Source organism: Formica exsecta, unplaced genomic scaffold (genome assembly GCF_003651465.1).
Source record: "Formica exsecta isolate Colony F162 unplaced genomic scaffold, ASM365146v1 scaffold139, whole genome shotgun sequence".
Classification (NCBI taxonomy): Eukaryota; Metazoa; Arthropoda; class Insecta; order Hymenoptera; family Formicidae; genus Formica; species Formica exsecta.
The window spans coordinates 223,004-243,003 of record NW_021848721.1 but is presented as its reverse complement, the minus strand read 5'-3'; the positions used below and the strand labels follow the sequence as shown (position 1 = coordinate 243,003).

General features: G+C 38.0%; 4 protein-coding genes across 7 annotated transcripts in view; 2 read left to right on the top strand and 2 right to left on the bottom strand.

The window, feature by feature from the left end:
• Positions 1-7,293, bottom strand: part of LOC115246152 (brefeldin A-inhibited guanine nucleotide-exchange protein 3-like) — a 14,939-nt gene extending 7,646 nt beyond the window's left edge. The window contains exons 1-18 of one of the 2 annotated variants that reach the window (XM_029824800.1): positions 7,158-7,293; positions 6,641-6,774; positions 6,027-6,161; positions 5,797-5,962; positions 5,382-5,511; positions 5,023-5,292; positions 4,653-4,886; positions 4,320-4,547; positions 3,754-4,130; positions 3,454-3,638; positions 3,224-3,386; positions 2,778-3,086; positions 2,470-2,692; positions 1,896-2,069; positions 1,373-1,781; positions 1,090-1,302; positions 145-1,027; positions 1-52 (exon numbers count right to left, since the gene is read on the bottom strand). The exon at positions 1-52 is cut by the window's left edge and continues 81 nt beyond it. In XM_029824800.1, the coding sequence (XP_029680660.1) occupies positions 1-52; positions 145-1,027; positions 1,090-1,302; positions 1,373-1,781; positions 1,896-2,069; positions 2,470-2,692; positions 2,778-3,086; positions 3,224-3,386; positions 3,454-3,638; positions 3,754-4,130; positions 4,320-4,547; positions 4,653-4,886; positions 5,023-5,292; positions 5,382-5,511; positions 5,797-5,962; positions 6,027-6,161; positions 6,641-6,774; positions 7,158-7,242 (4,370 nt within the window). In that variant the 5' untranslated portion in view covers positions 7,243-7,293. Of the gene's footprint in view, positions 53-144; positions 1,028-1,089; positions 1,303-1,372; positions 1,782-1,895; positions 2,070-2,469; positions 2,693-2,777; positions 3,087-3,223; positions 3,387-3,453; positions 3,639-3,753; positions 4,131-4,319; positions 4,548-4,652; positions 4,887-5,022; positions 5,308-5,381; positions 5,512-5,796; positions 5,963-6,026; positions 6,162-6,640; positions 6,775-7,157 lie in introns of both variants that reach the window. The other variant, XM_029824799.1, reaches the window with a different exon arrangement.
• Positions 7,294-8,012: 719 nt separating this feature from the next.
• On the bottom strand, positions 8,013-8,674 carry LOC115246163 (brefeldin A-inhibited guanine nucleotide-exchange protein 3-like). The gene is made up of 2 exons (XM_029824816.1): positions 8,563-8,674; positions 8,013-8,179 (listed from the first exon to the last, which is right to left on the bottom strand). Exons 1-2 carry the CDS (start codon positions 8,645-8,647, stop codon positions 8,013-8,015), a joined length of 252 nt encoding a protein of 83 aa, XP_029680676.1. The 5' UTR covers positions 8,648-8,674.
• Positions 8,675-9,141: 467 nt separating this feature from the next.
• Positions 9,142-13,348, top strand: LOC115246168 (C-mannosyltransferase dpy-19). 3 transcript variants are annotated; one of them, XM_029824819.1, is made up of 9 exons: positions 9,142-9,473; positions 9,577-9,689; positions 10,165-10,302; positions 10,632-10,700; positions 10,769-11,128; positions 11,212-12,031; positions 12,117-12,279; positions 12,371-12,499; positions 12,564-13,348. In XM_029824819.1, exons 1-9 carry the CDS (start codon positions 9,383-9,385, stop codon positions 12,763-12,765), a joined length of 2,085 nt encoding a protein of 694 aa, XP_029680679.1. In that variant the 5' UTR covers positions 9,142-9,382; the 3' UTR covers positions 12,766-13,348. The 3 variants fall into 3 exon arrangements, with proteins under 3 accessions (XP_029680679.1, XP_029680681.1, XP_029680680.1); XM_029824821.1 differs by lacking the exon at positions 9,577-9,689 and having other exon boundaries at positions 9,385-9,473; positions 10,773-11,128; XM_029824820.1 differs by lacking the exon at positions 9,577-9,689 and having other exon boundaries at positions 9,408-9,473.
• A 1,940-nt stretch (positions 13,349-15,288) lies between these two features.
• The window catches only part of LOC115246134, a 27,919-nt gene continuing 23,207 nt past the window's right edge, over positions 15,289-20,000 (top strand). The window contains exon 1 of the mRNA XM_029824771.1: positions 15,289-15,898. The gene's annotated coding sequence lies outside the window, so the exon portion shown is untranslated. The remainder of the gene's footprint in view (positions 15,899-20,000) is intronic.

Sequence of the window (20,000 nt, the reverse complement as noted above, 5' to 3'; positions counted from 1 at the left end):
AACATCAACGTTGTGGCCGGCAGATAGGCATCGTTCCTGACAACTTCTGGACCTGAGGAATTGATGCGTTACACCATTACACCAACGGACGGATTAGCGTTTTGCTAAACTATCGCTTTTTTTTCGCGTTATCATCATATTTACCTTGCAGATGCGTCAAGTAATCAACCACGAGATCGGTCGTGAGACCGCAGCATTGTTTAAAGTTAGGCGCAAAGTTATCCCAACCACGGAAGATCTTGGACGTTTTCCTTAGCCAATTTTGCACCATAGGTAGCAGCAGATGATTAACACAATAGAGTCCGAAAGCCGGCCCGGGTACATTCAAAATGTCGCGCAAGAGATGGAACAGAGTCTCCAAAGTATGTGGTTGATAACGTCTCGGACAAATCATGGTTGCACTCGCCAGGCCCTCAATAAGGATGTACCAGACGCGAAGAATGCCGCTGGGCTTATCCATGCTCTGCAGCGTCGTCATGGAATGAGCGTTCTTGTCGATCAGCGGAGTCAGCACATCGTATGATCTTTCCGGGATGATATCTTGCATCGACTCAATGTGCTTGTCGAATCTGGTTAGCTCGAGATTCGGTATAACCGGGTCCACGTATTGCGGCAACGTCGACACTTGAATTCTCTGGGCAGAATGGAAGATCGGACAGGCTGGCATCCGATACATCGACGACAGGATGTCGCTGCAGCTCAACAGATACTTGAGACTTTCCACGCAGAGTCTCATCCTCCTCGATTCCGCGCCGTCAATGTTTTCCGCCTCCTCGGATTGGGTCTCGTTGTCGCCGATACCCCGCACGTGTTTCAGCAGGCACAGGATACAGTCCAGTGCGGCGTTGGCGAAGACCAACGTGTTGTCCGTCGAGAGAAAAACCCTGAAGACTTCCAACAAGGGGGCTGACTCGACGGAATCCGAATTGCCGACCGACGCCACTCGGAGGGCGCCGAAAAGCGGACGCCAGCCCGAGCGGATCTCCGTGCAATTCGTTTCGACGAACTCGCAGATGCAGCTAACGATCTGAGAAAAAAATAGCAATTTGTAAGCTAAATCGCTTTACGCGATCGCAAGCGGCTACGCACTTGATCCTGCACGTCACTGTCGCAAAGCTCGAGACATAAAAGATTTTCAAAAGGCTTGAAGAGCGCCTCGTTGAAGTGAAAATGCGGAAGTTCTATCTGCTCGTTCAACAAACCCGCCATGGAATCGTGAATGCATTGAACGGCTTTCTTCGAGATGCCGCGGTCCTCGTGGCAAGCTGCTTCCATGAAGTGTGGCCCCAGAATACTCCATACCTGGAAAATTGAATAATCTTTATGTCGTATAAAGATTACTTAAGTACTGTAAAAGAAAGTGAACTCTTACTCCCATTATATGAATCAAGGGCCTGCCGCTTTTTACACACTTCAGCATAACTTCGCCCAAACGAGCTAAAAGCAACACGTTCATCTCATTCTCCCTCGGTTTATTCCGTCTCCACCAAAATCTCTTATTATCTTTGCATCCGTCGGTGGTCTTAAAGAGCTGCGCTTTGCTAGCCTTACAGAGAGCCGTGAGAAACGAGCAGAGCGCTCTGAGATTCAGTTTAAGTGCCGCGTCCTCGAAGAGTCTGTCGACTTGCTGCGACAGTACGCAGATAATCTTGGCGGCGTAGTCCGCCGGTAGAATGCCATTGAACTGGCTGTCGGCGTTCGATTCTTGAATAATCTCCGGGATAGTGTCCGAGCTGGGATTTTGCGTATAAGGACTCGAAAGAAAACTGTAAACATCCACGCTGCAAAAGAAATAATAAGGAAATTAAAAATACAGAATATTGCTTAAGAAAATTTTTTAGAAAACAAATATTGCAAATAATTAAAATTTTATAAAATAGAAAAATAAATCGTACCAAGATTCCTCATCATCGACAATATTAAAATTTAGTCGCAGCCTATCTTGACCATTCTTAGCATCCCCATTCGCAATGTCTTTTTTCTCCTTCTTTTGATGAGCTTTGGGCAGCGATGGATTTTGATTCCTTCCAAAGAAGTCATGTTCCAGCTTGCTCACGTACAGACAACACCTTTAAATACATATGATTTCTTTTTAGAATAGAAAATACTAAGAACTACTGAGATAAAAACACTCAAAACAATATGATAAGCTAGCCTCCGAAATAGAGCTAGAATCGCAATAATTAGAGATTGTAAAATCCAGGATGTGATAAGATGGGTAAGATCAAGATGTCGAAAATAGAGAAATCACGTAGATTGCATGTCTTGAACGATGAGCCAAGTGGGCTAAATAAAGAAAACCTAACAGTAGACGATTATCTGAAAGACCACCGAAAAAATGTTGGGCTTTGACGTCTCAAGAGGTTTAAAAGCGGTAAAGAAAGGATACTGTTCTTTCATAAAAAAAAGAAAAAGATTTTTTTAAAATTAATATAAGAATATATTGTTAAGTTTTCGAGCGTCACTTACGTAAAAACGTGCGGCCAGCAATCGCTACCATGACTACCGAGTTCCAAACCTCGTCCCAAAAGCACGTCCATACTGAGCGCGTGAGATGTGTGAATATTGGTCGCCCTGTTCTGTAATTTAAGTCGGAGAACATCCTTCTTGCGAGTGATTCTCGAAATGGATTGTTCTGTGCAAGCGGCTTTGGCGAGAAGAGCAAAGATGGAGCCGCAACGATTCTGTAAGCCTAAAACAAAAAAGGTAGATGAAAATGGACATAGATTATACTCTGGATAAAGATCTTATGAAGAAGGAAGAAGTGATGCAAGTACCGAGTACATTGCTCAATGTGGCAGCCTTGTGAAGACCCTCGAGCGCCAAGACGACCGTATCCCTGACTCCTCTTCTACCACCATCTCTGTTTAGGATGCTTTTATTGGTTTCCTCCTTGGGAGGATTCAGTCCCGTCGTAAGAACCGTCATCATGCTGCTCCAGCAACAAGTCAGCACTCTCCGGGAAAGTTTCGCGCCGGCCTCCGCTTCCGGAGTCGGCTCGCTTCGAGAAAGTTGGGCCCGTTCCAGTCTTATGTAATCGGAGAGCAACTGTCCACCTCTGTGGCTACCAGGTATACCGTCCACGTCTATAAATCGTATAAAAAAAGAGATTTTATCAATTTAATTTAACAAAATTACAATTTAGATATTATAAGAGAAATAATCTCTTTGGTAATATCTCTATTTCGCACAAAAATATTATATAATTTAATATTTTGCGTACCCGTGAGAACATTGACTAACGCATTATTTTCCGTAGAGCTGGGATTATAACCGCATCTCTCGAGTAAATTACACGCGAGCACTTGTTGATACAATTCGGAAAGCCACGTGGCTGAGAGATAAACCAGAACACCTGACCCATGCACCTCTTCCACAAATTGCTCCTTAAAAGCAAAATTTGAAAATAAATAAACGCGTTAAATTCAATAGAAATGAGATTATTAGACGTACCTCGCTGACCGGTACTTGCCGAGCCTCGTCATGATAGTAATTTATCCGAATTAATTTCAGATTGAGAAGCAACGCCGCATACGTTGCCAAATAAATTCCATCGGCGTTCATGATTGTGATTAACGCACATGAATCTGTACTGGTATCACTTTGTTCCTGCATTTTCTGCTGAGCTACAAACACTCCTAAAATACAAAAAATACAAAATTCTATATCCATAAAATATCATATTATTGTCACATTGTCAATATAATATTTAAACGTTCTTTTTGTAATAGTAGCTTTACAATAACAGTTTACCTTGACAGTATTCGGAAGCAAAGTTCTGCAACGCCTCATCCACTTCGATGTTACTCCTTAATGTGAGTACCATCGGTATGAGATCGGATCTGAGTGTTTTTACAAATCGCCTGGCATTGTGCCTCTCAACATCCACGTTGCATTCGTCAGCTACCTGTCGACCCACGTGAAGACATTTTGGTAATTTTTTCAATCTCAGTCTCTCGCACTCGTTCTCTGTTGCGCAATCGTTGTCGTCGAGGCTATTTTCCTCCTGTACCTCGTCCGACTCGTTTTGAGGACCTTCGGTGTCGGTTGAATCGCCATCCTCCGATGGTCCATGCCCGGATGAGTCGGAATCCGAACCCATACCTTTCTTCATTAATTCCAATTGTTCCCTAAGAGAAATGGATTAAAATAAAATCCTATTTTTTTTATAGAACAATTTTTTAAAAAGGTCAAATTTTCAATGTTTTATATTTAGATTCAAGTTAAAATCGATAACTCGTCTCTTTAATTACATTTTCAAAATAACTGCGTTATAATTAACAATTAACATATATTCTTGGGACGTTGTTGATGCTCACCTATAAGTTTTTGGCAATCGTGCCATGCTTTGATAGGTCAAAGGTCCGCGATAGTCGCAGGATTCCAAATCCTCGTACAAACTATTGATCGTGCACGTGTAATTGTGATTAATCGCCTTGCCTTCGCAAAGTTCCTGAAGCGCCGACAACATGGCAATTACGCAGGAGACACTCGCATGCAATATAGCCAGTCCACCGGTTGTTGATTCCTCGATAGAATCCATGGCTCTAAAATAAATATTTATGTATATAGTACATAAAATTCCACAACAAATATTTAACTGTTCAAATTAGATGAAATTTTTATAGATATCAAAATTTTGCAATACTCACAGTCTCATCAGTGCCATATCACTTTGTATATGACTCGATCGGTCTTCCTCGACCAGTAACGGTCCAGCAAAATCCACCATGCGACTAGGACTACGCAGTAGTTCTTTCAACGCTTTTAACGGTTCTAAACGTTGCTGCGGTGGTGGATATAGCAGCATTCTGTGAAACACCGATTCCAAGACTGGTCGCAGCGGACCAACGCATCCTACTAATCTTACTAATTCTGTACCAATGCTGAATAAAAAGACATCATATCAATTATTTCCCATACAATACATTATACTACGTAAATATATGCAAATTCTTATTTAAAAAAATGTATATTAAATATTATTTTCAGATTCTGTTATGATTATGTTAAGACTTTTACCTGTAAACAGTCTTAGCCTGATGGCTGTCGAAGCTCAACGACGTGGCCAAGTATCCGGAACCTCTGCCAATCTCATTCTCCTTCCCCTCCCGGGAGGTGAAGGTTTTATCCACTCGAGGCGTGCCTAGAAAGGCTATCAAGGCGGGACAGAACTTCTGCCACAGGAAGGTCGTGAAATGCGCGTTGGTGTGAATCTTTTGCGGTAGCGACGATATGAGCGTGTGCAGGCATTCCAGTAGGAAGACCACAGTGTTGCCGTTCCTGCCGTTACTGGAACAGGATTTCCTAAACATTACTTATGGGATATTATGTAAGTCACGCCTCTTATACGTTACTGATTCCCCAAGATATATCTTTACTTTTGAGCCTCGTCCAGCTTGCTGCAGATATATTGCAGAATCGGCAGAGCCTCGTTGAAGCACGAGACGCCTCGCTCGCGAACATTCTTGTTCCGTTTGGCATTCTCATCCATCTCCTGACACTCTTCGTCTGCGAATAAGTAAAGACAATTTTTATTCGTAGCAGAATAAACATCGGAATATGACGCCGGCGATGCATTCGCTAGCGCCAGCAATATAGCCAACTGTTGAGACGCTTAGCTGATAGCATTCTTGGACCCGCATTTTCCGTCGACACGCGATCTTGTAATTTATCGATCAAACATCCCCACGAGTGCTATATCTTCAATCACTGTGCAGAGCGGATATGCATCGTCGACGCAATATCGTACTAGCTTCTTATTCTCTTTTTATAGCTTGGATTTTTTCGTATTACCTAAGAAGAGACAAAACGATCGCAATGTTTGACTGGTCGCTGCCTGTGCTGCTGTACGTACAGCTTGATTTCCATTCTCAAAAGCTTCGCAGCAAGTAGTTAATATAGCGATAATCAGACGTCCGTTCATGGTCCAATAAGGGGAACAGGCAACCTGCAGTAAAACCTAAAAGAAAAAAATGACGTTTCTGCTATTAAAGCACTCGCTCCGAAATGTTTTTACTACTCACTTTGAGCATATCCGTTTGCGTGTCATCGGACTGCGAGACGATGGAGCTCATGGCGTGCAACATTTGCGCAGGCAACCATAACGAATCGTCTTCCGGTTCATAGGGCGATTGAAATCTATCGTCTCTCAACATTTTCTACGAATTTTATCAGTTTGATTATACCTTAATTCAATCAATTGCCAACAAAAAAATTATCAATATATAAAGTACAAATATAAATCAAATTCAACTAGATATTAATTAATTGTAAAAATTTATCCATCTTATTCAAGATATTTAATCTTTCGTTACAGAGTCTATATAAAAACCATGAAAATAACTTGTTCGAACAAAGCTAATTAAAAATGACATAGCGACGCGACTTCGCTTAAAACTGTCGCAGCTGTTCGTCGCTATCTCTCGTTTTATCGCATACAGTTCCGGAACATACGTTTTCCCCCATGCGGTTACAACAATGCTAACCACCAACACATATAGGAGGAAGAATAGTTTAAAGATAAAACTTCAAACGCGATATTTTCCATTCATGTTATTATTACATTTGAAAAAAAAAACTATCTTTTAACGCAAAGAAAATTGCTTTACAAGGAAGAATTTTCTGTTATATCGCTTACGTGTAATCCCGCAAGACCGAAGGCAATAAATTTGCTCCTGTTGCTCTCCAGTGCTAGCTGAAACGTATGTAAGCATTTTGCGCGGAGTTCGTGAGGTGGATCTCGTAGCAAGCCTTGCTGCTTCTCCAAAAAATCTGCAGGAAAAAGGAATTAACCTTTTATCACGAGGAACAGACCAGAGTATCTTTAAAAAAAAAACATTTTTCGATGACTAATGTCTGACTAATCTTGTTAACGTATATCGTACTATCATTTCACTTTAGCGAAAGAACGACATCAACTTAAAACGTAATTTTGCATAGCAAAAATTTTTAGATATATTTAAATTAAGTAAGAGAAATATGTTTACACAATTTACAATTGCGATTATATAAATTTGTCGCAAAAGATGCCACTTGATTGATGTCTTCGTCGAGTGAAAAAAGATATTTTTCTTGCGGGAAAAGTATTTAATAAAAAATTGGATAAAAATGTCACACACGCGCAAAAAAAGAAAGGAAGCGTGATAAGCGCTCACCGTGCGCTTCCTGCGCTGATTTGCGTAAATTTTGTAACCTCGCATTATTCGACTCCCTGACGATCTGCAGCAGGAGATCCTCCATGACACGGCGGGCTACCACCGCTACCACGAGACTGATCGATAACGGGAGTGCCGATGCACGTTCCGCTATTACGTGCGGATTTTCAGGAGCGTAAAACGCGTCGCCCTTCTTTTCAAAAGCTGACACGTTCATTAACAACAATCACACAAACAAGGATAATAATAATGATAACGAAAGATCTATTTGAGCTCTCAGTTGGAGAAGAATAATATAAACTGCCGATCATATTTCTCTCTCATCCGTTAGGTTTCAAAATAAATATAAAACTTGCAAAATGGAGCATTTGCAAGTGGCAAATATTACGTGAACTTTGTAATTAAATAATATATATATATATATATATATATATATATATATATATATATAATACAATAAATAAATAAATATATAAATATATAAATTTTACATATTAATTATGTAAAATATTCCTAATTTAATCATGAATAAAAACGTGATTTTTTTAATTATTACGCCGTGGAGAATATAAGTTCATATTATTTAGAAAACAAATTTTGAAAAACATTTTCTTGTGTAATAGACAAGAAAGTGTTTTTTCTAAATTTTTTGAAACACTGTAATAACTATAATATACAAGAAAGTGTTTCAATAAATCGAAAATGATATATCTACTTAGAAAACCTTTTAATATATTATATATATACAGGGTGAGTTTTTTAACTTGAAACTGTAAAATATCTCGGAAAGTAAGCTTTCATGTTATTATTACATTTGAAAAAAAAAAACTATCTTTTAACGCAAAGAAAATTGCTTTACAAGGAAGAATTTTCTGTTATATCGCTTACGTGTAATCCCGCAAGACCGAAGGCAATAAATTTGCTCCTGTTGCTCTCCAGTGCTAGCTGAAACGTATGTAAGCATTTTGCGCGGAGTTCGTGAGGTGGATCTCGTAGCAAGCCTTGCTGCTTCTCCAAAAAATCTGCAGGAAAAAGGAATTAACCTTTTATCACGAGGAACAGACCAGAGTATCTTTAAAAAAAAAACATTTTTCGATGACTAATGTCTGACTAATCTTGTTAACGTATATCGTACTATCATTTCACTTTAGCGAAAGAACGACATCAACTTAAAACGTAATTTTGCATAGCAAAAATTTTTAGATATATTTAAATTAAGTAAGAGAAATATGTTTACACAATTTACAATTGCGATTATATAAATTTGTCGCAAAAGATGCCACTTGATTGATGTCTTCGTCGAGTGAAAAAAGATATTTTTCTTGCGGGAAAAGTATTTAATAAAAAATTGGATAAAAATGTCACACACGCGCAAAAAAAGAAAGGAAGCGTGATAAGCGCTCACCGTGCGCTTCCTGCGCTGATTTGCGTAAATTTTGTAACCTCGCATTATTCGACTCCCTGACGATCTGCAGCAGGAGATCCTCCATGACACGGCGGGCTACCACCGCTACCACGAGACTGATCGATAACGGGAGTGCCGATGCACGTTCCGCTATTACGTGCGGATTTTCAGGAGCGTAAAACGCGTCGCCCTTCTTTTCAAAAGCTGACACGTTCATTAACAACAATCACACAAACAAGGATAATAATAATGATAACGAAAGATCTATTTGAGCTCTCAGTTGGAGAAGAATAATATAAACTGCCGATCATATTTCTCTCTCATCCGTTAGGTTTCAAAATAAATATAAAACTTGCAAAATGGAGCATTTGCAAGTGGCAAATATTACGTGCATATTAGAATAATATTAATAGAAGAAAATTTCATAAAATTTCTATGTATCTGTTAAAGAGAGAATAAAGTTCTTGGAAGATTCGAAATTTCGCGCCTCTCTGTAGCTCACGTGATAGCGATCATGTGACCTGCTATGTGCTAGGCTATGTTCGGAAATCCTATCCGTGGGATGGAGTAACTTTTAATTGACCAATGGGGACAACGAAATCTTTGCTCCTTTTGCCCTGATTGGTCAATTAAACGTTACTTTAGCCAGGGTAAAATATCCGAACACACCCCTACACGTGCTATATGTGTTAAAGGTCTTATATCAGCTACACCTTTCATAATTTTTCTCTTTTTCTTTCCAATGGCTAACTTCGCACACCTATTTCATTCTGAGTACAGAAAGTGTGACATGATGCAGTTATAAAGCAGAGACCTAAAGATGGCGACGAAAAGTGACAGGAAGCGTAGAGCGGCCGAAAAACCGGCACACGAGAGCACCGCCTTATATCATTGGGCTGTAAATCTTTTGGGTAATAACACTCGCTTTATCGTGCGTAAAAAGATCGGGCAGCCGACGTAATTCGCGAGCGGAAGCATCGTTTAATGGTGAAACAACCTTTGCTCCAACAACAGGTCTTGGTTTCGGTTATTTGCATCGGTGGCATGTATCCACGATCTTTGAAAATGACCGACACTTCTCTCATCTTTCGGAGATCGAGCGAGAAATGTCCTTCAGGACCGAGATGGTACGATAGTAGATGATATTTTATGCAATCATAGAAAGATATGCATATTCGGTAAATTGATTGACGATACAATGAGTAGAAATTTTTTTATCGATCAAACACTTTTGTTTTCTGTCAAATTGAACGTCAATCGTTGCTACTCAAAACTGCACGAGAAAATAAATAAATTATTTTGCGGGCAATAAAAAAGACACAAAATTACATAGAAATTAACATATAAAATACCATAAATACAACTTTTGTTTGAAACATTTTTTTCGATAAAGCTTACTTTCCGAGATATTTTACAGTTTCAAGTTAAAAAACTCACCCTGTATATAAACTTTATATGTATGAACACAACATTCAAATAACATAACTATATTTCTAAAACTTGTGTATTTAAAAACTGGTCGCATATAATTATACATATTAAAAAGCATCATACCAATAATAGCAGATTTAAGCATCTTAACATTTGCATCTTTTCTTTTAGGGAATGTATTACTCCTATTACAAGACTATCGCTGAATCAAAAGACTTTTTCGATGGGATGGATAAGATCAGTCATGACAATCTATCAGAGTATGGAAATGTTATTGATGCTAGCAGAAAGTATAATCTTTTACCCGAAGTAACTATAAGTTTTTCTTCAATTATTTGAGATATTAAATATAAGATGTTTCAGGACTCATAGGACAAATTTCAGGGTTGGTTTCTTCTTTTCTTTTTTTTAAATTTTATTTAAAGGACATAGACTAATATTGTCAGACATCACGTGTAACCGGTTGCCTATCTCACAGACGGTCTGAACAGGAATGAATAGCTCTTTAAGAACGCGTCATGAATTTCTTGATAAGAATTGATTCTCTTGGTGAAATTTACCATCTCCTAAAGTTTGTCTCATTAGACTTGAAACACCTGGTATAAGAGAGATATCATAATTTCTTATTTACTTTATAGATTGTAGCAGGCTTTCTTTATCATATTGCAAAAAGTCTTGGTATCATATCACAGGAGCGATGTTGGCAGGTAAGACTTTTCAAAATCCCTTTATGAAGTGGATCAAATTTGTAATCACATAAGTCAATCTTATTTAGATAGAAAGAGGAGATAATTTGGCGCCCGTAACTAGCTGCGAAGGACTGGTCGTACCCGTGTACTTCTATTTAGAGATAGTTTGGTCTTCCTCAATTTTCACAGCGGCGATACTTTTTTACTATGCGACGTATTTGAGTAATTCCATTTACGGTGGAGTCCTAACGATTCTATTCTTCTTCTTTAATCACAATGAATGCACCCGCGTTCAATGGACACCGCCGTTGCGAGAAACATTTGCGTATCCTATGTTACTCTTTCAAATGTATAGTGTTACAATGGCTATTAGAAAATACGCAAAACACGACTCGGACAAAGAGCCAACTTCATTAAGGAACAAGACTAGACAAGGATTATTCGTGGTAACATAAAAAAGAAATTATTTATTATATAATTATTTCAAAGATCATTTCTTTGCTAAAGTCAAGTTATTTTGTCTTTTCAGGATATATTTGGTTCAACAATTTGCAGCTTGTGCACTTGGCAGTTTTCGCATTTTGTTTTTACTACGCAAATTATAGCAATTCTTATATTAAAGTGGCTAAGGATTGTCCCATATGATTTTTACAAAAACTTTTGTACGGCTCATGCCTTAGCTATCGCAGCAGCGAGTAAAATAACAAACGGCACTCTTATAATTTGCTCGTTCTACACGTGTATCATAATCGGCAGCAATGTGGCCAGTTTTCTAATGAAGTTATCCCGATTCCAAAACATAAAACGAGATATTATTCTCGAGATCGCTATAACGATCATATTTACAAAGTGGATAAAGTCTTACATTTTATATTCTCAAGATGACGCTCATGTATTCAATATATTAAAGTCTAAATTAACCGGCTATAAAGACTTTCATACTATGCTTTATACATGCGCGCCAGAATTCGACTTTCTACAATACAAAACTTACGAAGCGATTATTATGACTTTATTGCTACCAACAGCGATACTCGTCGGAATGCTTGCGTTGTATTATTGGTACAGGAGTTTCAAGACGAGCGGCTATCCGCTTTGCATAGAGGCTGATATGGCGTATAACGGTCTGCAAACTGGCGCTTTTATCATCATGGCCATTTTTGTTATGAGACTGAAATTATTCATGATGCCGCATCTTTGTATAATAGCTGGTGCGGTGTGTAGCAAACGATATCTGGAAAAAGTCGGTTTGAAAGGCGAACTCATGCGGCTTGCCATTTTTATTCTTCTCTTGGGTGGTATGTCATATCACGGTGTTGACAAATTTCAAGAGGAACGCGGATTTGTAGGTAATTTTATTATCAAACTGAGAGAATTATAAATTGATCGATTTTTTTCTGCAAGATATCACAATTGCATTTTATCACTACGCAGGCGAATACAGCAATATTGAACAAGAACAGCTATTTGAATGGATAAAAAATAATACACCAAAGCATGCCGTATTTGCGGGAAAGATGTCATTGACGGCGAACCTAATGCTGTCCACTAGGAGACCGATCGTTAATAATCCTTACTACGAGAGCAAAGAGATGAGGTGAGGCTTGGATTAGAAATCAAAATCACACAAGCATGTATAATACTGCTTAAAATTATATTTATTTATATGTGGCATGTGTTTATTATAGGGATAGAACTATGAAGGTTTACGAGATTTTCAGTCGGAAAGATGCCATTTCTGTTTATAATTCTTTAAGAAACATGAAAGTCAGTTATATCGTATTAGAGGAACAACTGTGCCTTGGATTTGCAAACTTGTAAGTATATGAGAAAAAAAACATGTAACTATAACAAAATAATGTTGAATCTTTTTTTTTCCAGACCACGAGGATGTCAAATGATTGATTTATGGGACGTGGCCGACACAGGAACTGCGAAAGCCGCGAACAAGCCGCCTCTGTGTCCTTTTCTATTCAAAGGAAACGCGCATCCGTTCAGGAGAGCGTTTGTCAACAATAACTACGTCGTGCTGCAATTGGACTATTCGCATTACGTAGAATTTAAACCAAAGACTTCCATGTAGATTTCACGATTTCTACGTTTCAAATAAGTAAAGAGCCCTCGATGAACATGAGATACCTCATGAGATTATAAAAGCCTATTTTTCTTAAAACAAAAAGTATTATCTATATACAAAAAAAAATATATATATATTTTTAATACAGAGAGATTCGCGCGGGTATAAATTAAATGTTGACACTACAAACTTTTGAATATGCCTATCACAGGCTTAATCTGTGAAAAGGCATTAAAATACTTTTAAGAGGCATGTAATGTGTTCCTAGTATTATGAAATAGAAATTCATTTTTCTTTGGTTCAAATTAAAAACAATCATCGATTTTTTAGCATACATGTCTGAAGATGCAGCTTTTAGCATACGTTTCAAGAGATATAGCTTGCATGTATTGCAGAATATATACATATATCTATATATACACGCAAATATATGCGAATGTTATAATTTGCTAAATTTCACAATAATGAAAACGGGCAGTTATTGATTACCTGGCGAGAATGTACAAAAGAATATGATGCCCCATTTCACACAACGTGATGCATGTACTTGTGATAATTTTCTTATACTTAATATTATATATATATATATATATATTCGAATATTTTATTATATATATATTGTTATATTCTATATCAGATCGTACTTCGATCGAAGGCTCGCGATGCATTCTCGCGCTTGTCTCGGGAAATCGGCCAAGATCGTCATGGGATCGCAGCGATATTTATATAAAATATATTATCCTAAATATACATATATACATTTATTTGCATTATAATAAATATTTGTTGCAAGAGTTTTTATCACAAGTGACTACAATTAGTAATATGCTTATCATTGTTATTGCATAAAGTTACAAATGATTAACTTGATGAAACCTATTATTTAGTCGAAACTCTGGTTTCGTTTATTTGTGGTATTCGTTTATGAGAGAAATTTATTCCATAACTGCGAGGTTTTGGTTGATTAAGATTCGGCTTTTGCACATAATAATCCCAATCCATTTTCTTGCAATGTGCAATTGTCTTCTCCTTGGTTGCAAAGTTGACTTGAATGTTTGACATGGGATCTCCACTAAGTTAAAAAATTTGTATATGTATTGTAAAACTTGTATATGTGAAACTATTATTATGCTGCAGAAATACACTACACAAAAAAATTAAAGGGCCACTTTCTTCCTTCTACAGAAAAGACAATTTTCAAGTGGCTGTAACTTTGTCGCATATAATCGGATTGAAATCAATAAAAAAGCGTTACAAAGCTTGAAGTTTTTAGTTTCAGAATCTTTTAATCAATTTCAATTATTTTTATTTGTTACAAAATTACATTATGAAAAAGCGACGTTCATCGATTGAACAAATTTTTTAAAAGTTTGTCAAAGAGTGCCGAAAAGAAAATTGTAGCACGATTTTGTTAATTGGATTTTAAAGAGCAGAGTTTTATCTTTAATTTGCTTTTTTAATGAATGTCCTATGATCTTTTTTCGCTAAGTGATTCACTATTGAAGTAAAATCAACCTGTTGACTTTGAGCGTTCATAACTAGTGAAAAAATTATTGCACAATGATCATTAAAAAAGCAATTTAAAGAGAAAAGGCGGTATTTTAAAATCTACTTAACGTAACTGTGCTACAATTTTTTTTCTTCGGCACTTTTTGACAAACTTTTGAAAAATTTGTTCAATCAACGGACGTCGCTTTTTTATAATGTAATTTTGTAACAAATACAAAGAATTGAAATCGACTAAAAGATTCTAAAACTAGAAACTTCAAACTTTGTAACGCTTTTTATTGATCTCAATCCGATTATATGCGACGAAGTTGCAGCTACTTAAAAAGCCTTTTCTAGAGGGAAGAAAGTGGACCTTTTTTTAATTTTTTTATCTAGTGTATATATAGCGCATTTATAGCGATACACTTGCGCGCGCCTTTTTTAAATTTTGAACGTACTAAGTATTATATTGTATTTAATTGTCATTTCATTCATCCTGCTATTAAAATTAATTACAAACACAAAATATGTACATCTGTGCCAACATCGAAACTATTATTTATTTATATATTCATATATTAATTACTACAAAAAAATTCATTCACTAAATAAGTTTTTATCGATTAATATGAGTATTTCGCAGCACGCACATTGGACAATAATTCTTCGCTCTCTTCAATGTCGATTAAAATTATTCAATCATATATTATATGACCATATAAATGTTATTGTAATTTTAATAAAGAAATTATAAAAATATACATACATCTATGCGAAAAAGAGATTATACATAAAAAGAAGAGAATGTATTTGTACTCGTATTCACATACCCAAAACTAACGTGGAGTAATTTGCATCTTTGGACGCCTTTCGCGCGTGAATAATCCGAGGAAGATGTCGAATGAGATGCAAAACCGGAAGAAAAACCGAACGGCGAAGATATAACTCCGTTATATCGCACGTAGCATAGCACCTTCACTCCGTGGTTGTAACAGATAGTATAGTCGAGAAGCAATCTTTTGGTATACTACGTTGTGCCGCTGACCCAAATGGATCCTGGCCGCCAGTCAGTCCCGCTCCGGGCTTCCTCGCGGCAGTATTGGCCGCGTTCTCCGTCACGTTCGGACTCGATTACTTATTGTCAGTACTCCTTTTATACGCGACCGGAACGCACAAGTGTCTAAAAATCTTTTATAAATATTGTGACATTTTACTTTTTTTTTCTTCCGTCACGATCGTAATAAATTTTGTGAATTAGTGATTATTTCAAAAAGCCAACAGTGTTTTTGATTATTAATTTAGTTCCACGGTTAAAAAATCGAATTTGAATCTTGAACCGGAAAAAAAAAGAAATTTTTCGTGACCGATGTGCCGTGCGTGCTAAAACGGTGCTCCCGTTCGCCGAACCCAAGTGAGGACACTTTGGGTTTACGGCCTCTACAGCTGCTGCTCATCAAAGCCGAAGACGCGGGTCGATCTGAAAATACGTAGCGAATGAAAACGGAGGAGTAGCGTTTCGTGCATAATGTAAAGAGAATCCGGATACCTCGAAGCGAGAACATCGGAAGTATCAGGACATCCCGCATCTCACAGGTTCATCCTAGCGATGCGACATTCCACGTTGGTCGCGCGTAATCATTGACAATCGGCAGTAAGTGAACACAGAAAACGAGGCGAGTGGCAATAAAGAATGAACGAATATACGAGATACATTCACATTATGCTGCGACCCACAAAATTAGACCCCCTTTGAGAATCTGCGCATTCCAGTTGTGCGAATGCAAATTGTGCACGGACCATTGCCGGTATTCCCCAGATTCCGAATTTTTGTATTTTTAGCTGAGACACGCTTTGAAAAATCACACGCGTGATTTATATATATATATATATATATCTCGCTTCTAATCTCTTCTTCTCTAATTTCCGACTCGGGGGCACGGCGGAACGTCAAGGACGTGTCTTCCTCGCGTCCTTGCGTCGTATTATGGACGGCGCATTAATTCGCTCAATGAGCATAACAATGTAAATGCAGCCCTCAATCAGATACACACCGTCCAAGACCGCTGCACCGCTCAAGTACCGCAATTTCACGGTAATATCCGCTCCACCTCCGCGGGGGAATAATATATCTACAATTGTGTGCGTGTGTATTTCTACGCGATCGCGATCACGGCAGACGTGTAATTTTGCGAGCGCGTAATCCTGTGAATTTGCATCGGAATTCAAGCCGCAACACGGGCTTGTTTTTGTTGCACAACGTGCGATTTCGCATTATCTGCGCGTCTCAGTTTTTAATCGCACCTGTCATTATGGCGTCGATATATTTATAGCAAATGTAATTATAAAAATAGAGTTTGCATTCGCGTCGTTCCCTCTCTCTCTCCCTTCGCATCGTAAATCGACGTTATATCGAGCAATCGACAATCAGGATCTTTGCGATCCGTAAAACCCGTTCTTCTCTGGCCTCAAAATCGCGTAAAAGACTCGACCGACTCTAGGAATTTAGCACGCGTGGAGTGTCAGAAATATTTGTTTCGCCCAAGGAAAAAGAAAAAGAGAGAAAGAGAGAGATAAGATTCTAAACAAATGGTGTAAAAACAAAATCGATCGTTGCAGATTTTTCCAATATTCGCCGAGTTTGAAATCGATTTTTCTTTAGGAAAAGTATAACGATATCGATATTTTTCTAATTTATTTTCCACGAGAAATATATTTTATTTTCCGTCGCGAAAGATGTATTTTGGATACAGTTATACAATGTGTTTGGTTTAAATGTATACGGTCTCAGTTATTTTTTTAAATAATAGAGTTTGTTTAAATAACAATAACAGAGCGTGTTTTTTTTTTTAAATAATGGATTTTTAAATAATAGAGTTTGTTTAAATAATAATAACAGAGCGTGTTTTTTTTTAAATAATGGATTTTTAAATAATAGATTATTTTGTTTTTTCAAGTGATCTTATAAACAATATCTTATAAATGACTAATATTGAGAATCTTATTTTATCGCATATTATCAAATTTGCCATAAAATATCTTACAAAACTGTAGAAAAATAGATATATTACATTTAAAAAAATAAAATTGTCTATATGGACATTTAAAAAAAAAAATAATTCAAAATTTTTTATAAACTCTATTATTTAAAACACTAACTGAGTGTAAACACTTAAACCAGACATACTATATATTTGTGTGGTATGAAAAATAATTTTTTATCATATCTCAGCGAATGTACGCGCCTAATCGTGGCGAGCGGAACGACAGTTGGACGGTGTCTGTTACTTTCTCAAATCACGCTCGTATTCGTAACCTACTTGGAACGGCGATGCAGTAACCGGGTGCAAACGGTGTCCGTGCCAAGACTCGATTTAGAAAGATCTAATTCGCTTCGGTCATAGAATTTTATGTCTCCTTCCCGTTTATTTTCATCTACAACAAATATCTTCAGAAATTAAATTTCTGATATTAAGGATTGAACTGAGAGTAAAAATAAATCTCAAACATTTCTTGTTAAGATCTTCGAATTTTTAAAATAGGCGAAGGAGTATAAAAAGATTTGCTCTTTCTTAAAAAAAAATTTTCGACGGAACAAGGCAAAAGGAACCGCAACGGAAACGTATTCTACGTCAAGAATTCGTAATCTCCGAAATCAGGAATTTCACAGAAAGGTTTCCACTGTCAATGTCCTACCTGCTCGGAGGGTGGTCCCGGCACAACCGAAATGCAATCTCAAGGTGGAGGTCGCCAACATTCTTTCGGATTCTTGACAAGAGTGGGAGACGGAAAGAGAGAGAGAGAGAGAGAGAGAGAGAGAGAGAGATCGAGCGAGCCGGAGAAAGGAGGAGGCGCGGATAGTAGGCGGGGGTTTATTATCATTGTTAAAGTTTCACATGACCGAGTTAGAGTCTAGGTCTAACCGAGGACAATAGTTGTGACACGATGGATCATTTTCACGTGGGCGCTCCGGTACCAGCTTGTCGCGCTAATTGAACGAAGGTCATAATCATGATGAGCGTAATTCCGCCGTTCGTCCGTCTGTTTTCGCGTTCGTAAGTGTACAACTTGTAACATGAGCGCGATCATCATCATCGCCATTCGAGCGTACTCCCGCTGTTGCGTGCATTCAAATCACGGCGCTCATCCGCGACATTCGTTTGTGGGAGCTTCGAATACCCGCTGATGGGTCTTTTGACGAATATGAAGTCAACTTCTCTCAAATTTAAACATTTGCAAAATGCATAGATTTTCAGAGGAGATTAAACTTCAAAGAATACAAGCCGATTGATTAAGCTTGCCGTAAAAGGTAATCAAGTCCTGTATATTATTCAACAGATTAAAATTAGAACACAGGATAGCAATAATAAAGATACGCGATAATACTTGGAAGATACTTTACATATTAATGTTTATATATACACAAAGCTTTGATCAAGTCACTTGAGACATTTGCTAGTGATATCTATTAAACGGAAAGTTATCTCTCGTTCGTCTACACGCTATTTAACCGATCAATTTCTAAACTTGCCAAACTCTCGTCGGATTTCATTTCCTACTTATCGTCATCTACATGATACAAGTAAAAAATAGTCAGTCTATTCATAACACGGTGCCCCACATCTACCGCAGATGCTATTGCTATGTATGTGTGTGTTACCTCTTCTTTCGGAATATTTAAAGTATCTCTTATTAATATTCACATATTATTCAAATAGGTAAACTTAATTCCTGCCGCTCGCTATTAGAGGATGCCGACTCCAACGCTGGCGAGTTTCGACGGTGAAGTCGCATGTCTTTTGTAGTTTAGACATTGCTGAAAGTGATTCAGTCCTCACAGGTTAGATTTCTCGACGCCAAAGAGATTTTCCAGTCGATTGAAAATAAACCGCGATAAGCTGTTTTTCCGACATGTGATTCTTCACTACTTCGACCTCAAGAAAACCGCAGCTGAAACGCATCGCTTATTATCCGAAGTGTATGGTGATGAAATTCCATCGGAAAGAACATGTAGAGTTTGGTTTGAACGCTTTCGAAACAATGATATTGACGTGAAAGACAAAGAACGTCCCGGACAGCCGAAAAAATTTGAAGATGTTGAGCTGCAAAAATTGCTCGATGCGAATCCAGCTCAAACGCTTTTAGAGTTGTCGAAAGCGTTAAATGTTACTCCAATGGCCATCTCAAAACGCTTGCATTCCATGGGAAAAATTCATAAGAAAGGAATATGACTACCACATGAGTTGTCAGAAAATGCAATTTTGAATCGCTTGTCTATCGCGACTTCTTTGCTTGCCAGGCAAAGAAAAAAGAGTTTTTTTGTGGCGTATCGTGACTGGCGATAAAAAATGGATTTACTTTGATAATCCCAAGTGGAGGAAACCATGGTTGGACCCCGGCTAACCATCCACTTCAACGCCGAAGAGGAATACTCACAGGCATAAGACCTTGCTCTGCATTTGGTGGGACCAGGAGGGTGTGCTGTATTACGAGCTCTTGCGTCCAAATAAAACCGTTACAGCTGATCGATACCAACAGCAATTAAGCCGATTGAGTGACGAGTTGACGCAAAAAAGACCATCCGTAGCCAACAATCGACGCAAAGTCATTCTTTTGCATGATAACGCTCGACCGCATGTTGCGAAAAGCGTGAAGCAGACACTTCTAGAGCTTGAATGGGAAGTCCTCCCGCTTACAGCGTACTCTCCAGACTTGGCACCGTCGGATTACCATCTCTTCCGATCGATGCAACACGC

What these genes read in the sequence shown, in the direction of transcription:
- LOC115246163 (XM_029824816.1), bottom strand. Translation starts at nt 8,647, where the DNA reads ATGGAGGATCTCCTGCTGCAGATCGTCAGGGAGTCGAATAATGCGAGG. An exon ending in ATCAGCGCAGGAAGCGCACG is followed by an intron (nt 8,180 to 8,562) that starts GTGAGCGCTTAT and finishes TTTTTCCTGCAG; the next exon opens with ATTTTTTGGAGAAGCAGCAA.
- LOC115246168 (XM_029824819.1), top strand. Translation starts at nt 9,383, where the DNA reads ATGGCGACGAAAAGTGACAGGAAGCGTAGAGCGGCCGAAAAACCGGCA. An exon ending in AGAGGAACGCGGATTTGTAG is followed by an intron (nt 12,032 to 12,116) that starts GTAATTTTATTA and finishes ATCACTACGCAG; the next exon opens with GCGAATACAGCAATATTGAA. An exon ending in TGCCTTGGATTTGCAAACTT is followed by an intron (nt 12,500 to 12,563) that starts GTAAGTATATGA and finishes TTTTTTTTCCAG; the next exon opens with ACCACGAGGATGTCAAATGA.